Source organism: Rhincodon typus, chromosome 5 (assembly GCF_021869965.1).
Source record: "Rhincodon typus isolate 14 chromosome 5, sRhiTyp1.1, whole genome shotgun sequence".
Classification (NCBI taxonomy): domain Eukaryota; kingdom Metazoa; phylum Chordata; class Chondrichthyes; order Orectolobiformes; family Rhincodontidae; genus Rhincodon; species Rhincodon typus.
In genome coordinates this window covers 1226407-1230736 of record NC_063336.1, presented here as the reverse complement: position 1 = coordinate 1230736, position 4330 = coordinate 1226407, and the positions used below count along the sequence as shown (strand labels likewise).

Genomic DNA, 4330 nt, shown 5'->3' with positions numbered 1-4330 from the left:
TGGGAGTGGTGTTGGCGGTGGGAGTGGTGTTGGCGGTGGGAGTGGTGTTGGCAGTGGGAGTGGCTTTGGCGGTGGGAACGGTGTTGGCTGTGGGAGTGGTGTTGGCGGTGGGAGCGGTGTTGGCGGTGGGAGCGGTGTTGGCTTTGGGAGTGGCGTTGGTGGTGCGAGTGGTGTTGGTGGTGTTGGCACGGTGGTACCAGTGGCAGCAGCAGTATGGTCGGTGGCAGCGGAAGTGACGCGGATGGTGTCGGTGGAAGTGCCGTGGTTGGTGTTATCAGCGGGAGAGGCCGAGGTAACTGTATGGTGAATGGTGCTGGGCACAGTGAGATGGAGGTCCTAGATCAGGTTGGGTTCTGAGGTGGTGGTTGAGGAACTCCCCCACCTACGTCTGTGACACCACCCACGCCCTCCACCTCCTACAAGACTTCCAATTCTCTGGTCCTCAACACCTCACCCTCACTATGGACATCCAATTCCTATACACCTGCATACCCCATACAGATGGCCTAAAGGCCCTCCGCTTCTTCCTGTCCCGCAGGCCCAACCAGTCCCCCTCCACTGACACCCTCATCTGCTTAGCCGAACTCGTCCTCACCCTCAACAACTTCTCTTTCAATTCCTCTCACTTCCTACAGACAAAGGGGGTGGCCATGGGTACCCACGTGGGCCCAAGCTATGCCTGCCTCTTTGTAGGATACTTGGAACAGTCCCTCTTGTACAGGTACGCTGGCCCTATCCCCCACCTCTTCCTCCGTTACATTGATGACTGTATCGGCACTGCCTCATGCTCCCACGAGGAGTTTGAACAGTTCTTCAACTTCACTAACAGCTTTCGCCCCAACCTTAAGTTCACTTGGCCCATCTCTGATACTTCTCTCTCCTTCCTGGACCTCTCTGTCTCCATCTCTGGTAACCACCTGGAAACTGATATCTATTTCAAACCCACTGACTCCCACAGCTACCTAGAATACACCTCCTCCCACCCACCTTCCTGCAAGAATGTTATCTTAATATTACCCAATATTACCCAATTCCTCTACCTCCGCCACGTCTGCTCCCAAGATGAGGCGTTCGACTCCCGTACATCCCTGATGTCCTCCTATTTCAAGAACCGCATTTTCTACCCTCTGGTGATCGAAAATGCCCTCAACCGCATCTCTTGCATATCCCACACTTCTGTTCTCACATCCCCTCCCCCCAACAAAAACAAAGACAGAATTCCCCTGGTCCTCACATACCACCCCACCAACCTCTGTATCCAATGCATCATTCTCCGCCACTTCTGCCACCTACAATCCGACCCTATAACCAAAGATATATTTCCCTCCCCACCCCTATCTGCTTTTCATAGAGATCGCTCTCTCCACAACTCCCTCGGCGGCTCCACACTCCCCACTAACCCCACCATACCGGCACCTTTTCCTGCAACCGCAGGAAGTGCTGCACCTGCCTCTACCCCTCCCCACCTCACCTCCATTCAAGGCCCAAAACAAACCTTCTACATCAGACAGAAGTTCACCTGCACATCTGTCAATGTGGTCTATTGCATCTGGTGCTCCCGATGTGGCCTCCTACATCGGTGAGACCAAATGTAGACTTGTGAACCGTTTTCAAAGAGCACCTGCACTCTGTACATGTCAAACGACATCACCTTCCAGTCGCAAACCATTTCAACTCCCCCTCCCACTCCCTGGGTGACATGTCCATCCTGGGCCTCCTCCAGTGTCACCATGACGCCACCCACAAACTGGAGGAGCAGCACCTCATATTCCGCCTCGGGAACCTACAGCCCGATGGCCTAAACATGGAATTCACCAGTTTTAAAATCTCCCCACCCCTGGCCTCATCCCATGACCAACCCTCCCTCCCAACCCCGCCTCCTTGACCTGACCATCTTCTTTCCCACATATCCACCCTACCCTTCCTTCCCACCAATCCCTACTACTCCCTACCTGCATCCAACATATCACCATACCACCTACTTTTCCCCAGCCCCACCCCTCCTCTCTCTATTTATTTCCCAGTTCCCTCTCCCGCTTCCCCATTTCTGAAGAAGGGTCCTGACTCGAAACGTTAACTTTCCTGCTCCTCTGATGCTGCCTGGCCTGCTGTGTTCATCCAGCTCCACACTCTGTTGATTCCACCATGTTCAAGCCTGGTCTGCGTAATATTTATTGTTTCACCAAAATTAATCACCTTACATTCTTCTGCATTAGGTTTCTCGGTTTCTCTGTTTCTCCACCAACCTGTGTCCTTTTGAAGTTTATTATCTCTGACCCAATCCCTCTGTCTTTTGCAGGTTTTATGGGTTGACCATGTCCGAACAATATGCAATATGTTACCTGCCAAAGCTTGGGCATCTTCATGCTGAGGAAGGAGTTGTAGGTCTCCTCGAGAGCATCTGTCAGGATGATCTGTCCCTTCACTGCAAGGCATAGGGAGTGGAGGGAGGAACAAGCCACCGACAGTAGCCGGTTAAATCGATCAATCTCCTGCCGCAGAATAGCCAGCAGCGCTGAGTTTACCAAGGAATCATAACCTGGTAAAGAGAAGGAATTGACATTGAGAAAAGCTGGAAGAGGGTCAAACCCGAGGCAGCGGGCAGAGGGAGCTGCTGGTGAGCAGTAATCGGGCAGGATTGAAAATTGTCAGATGATTCATATGGGTTTTGCCAAGACTATGTGCAGTGACAGTGTGGGTGAGAACCAGACATTGACCAGAATGTGATGGGTAGAGGAAGCATGGTGAAGTGAGAGAGAGAGCCTGTAGGTGAAGTTCACCCCTCATTCTTCTCGACCTGAAGACTTGGATGCTATTGATTCATGCACAAGGACTTCAAAACCCATCTGTCTTTCCTCTGTTAAATAACATTCAGCTCCTCTATTCTTCCTGCCAAAGTAAATATTTTCCCACATTATATTCCATCTGCCAAGTTTTTGCCCATTTACTTAACCTGTCTATATCCTTCTGCAGATTCTTTGTGTCATCCTCACCACTCACCTTCCCACCTGTCTTTATGTTATCCACAAACTTGGCCATTCACTTTCTCCATCCAAGACTTCATCGTAAATTATTGTGGCCCCAGGAGTGATCTGTCTTCTATTAGTTAGCCAATCCTCTCTCCATGCTGACATATTACCTCCAACATCATGGGCTCTTATTAAGTCACTTAACATGTGATACCTTATCAAATGCCTGCTGAAAATCCAAATATATTACATCCACTGCTTCCCCTTTATCTATCCTGCTTGTTACTTCCTCAAAGAATCCTGGTAGATTTGTCAGGCATGAATTTCCCCTTTATGAAGCCACGTTGATGCTGCTGGACCATGTTTCTAAATGCTCTGCTGTTACATACTTTAGATTAGACTCTAACATTTTCCCAATAACTGACATTATATTAATTGGCCAATGGCTGTTTATTTTGTGTCCTTCCCTTCTTAAACAAACATTAGCAGTTTTCGAATCCTCTAGGACTTTTCCAGAATCCAACGAATTTTGGAAGATTACTCCCAGTGCCTCCCTGATCTCTGTAGTTACTTCCTTTAAAATCCTGGGATACATCCCATCAGGTCCAAGGGACCTATTGGATCTTAGCCTCGTCAGTTTCCTTCGTATTTTTTCTCTATTGACAGTTATTATATTTATTTTGTTTGTTTTTTTTTGCCCCAGGAATATTTCGTAATCTTGGAATGCTATTAGTGTCTCCTGCTGTGAAGACTGATGCAAAATATTTATTCAGTTCCTGGTTCCCGATTGATATTTCCCCAGTCTCATTCTCTATTTCTTTTTGTAGATTAAATAAGCTCTTACTGTCCATCTTGATATTACTTGCAAATTTACACTTAAAGTTCATCTACTCCCTCACCTTTTGATGGTTTCTAATTTTGGGAGGGTCAGTGCTGAGGGAGCGCCGCACTGTCGAAGGGTCAGTGCTGAGGGAGGGCTGCGCTGTCGGAGGGTCAGTACTGAGGGAGTGCTGCACTGTCAGAGGGTCAGTGCTGAGGGAGCGCCGCACTGTCAGAGGGTCAGTACTGAGGGAGTGCCGCACTGTCGGAGGGTCAGTGCTGAGAGAGCGCCGCACTGTCAGAGGGTCAGTATTGAGGGAGTGCCGCACTGTCGGAGGGTCGGTGCTGAGGGAGAGCCGCACTGTCGGAGGGTCAGTACTGAGGGAGAGCCTCACTGTCGGAGGGTCAGTGCTGAGGGAGCGTCGCACTGTCGGAGGGTCAGTGCTGAGGGAGTGCTGCACTGTCGGAGGGTCAGTACAGAGGGAGTGCTGCACTGTCGGAGGGTCAGTACAGAGGGAGTGCTGCACTGTCGGAGGGTCAGT

At 50.0% G+C, this 4330-nt stretch overlaps 1 protein-coding gene across 1 annotated transcript in view; it reads right to left on the bottom strand.

Annotated features, from left to right (window-relative positions):
• The window catches only part of LOC125483088 (dynein axonemal heavy chain 14-like), a 13312-nt gene that overhangs the window by 8232 nt on the left and 750 nt on the right, over positions 1 to 4330 (bottom strand). Inside the window, exon 3 of the mRNA XM_048596613.1 lies at positions 2343 to 2539. Within this exon, the coding sequence (XP_048452570.1) occupies positions 2343 to 2539 (197 nt within the window). The remainder of the gene's footprint in view (positions 1 to 2342; positions 2540 to 4330) is intronic.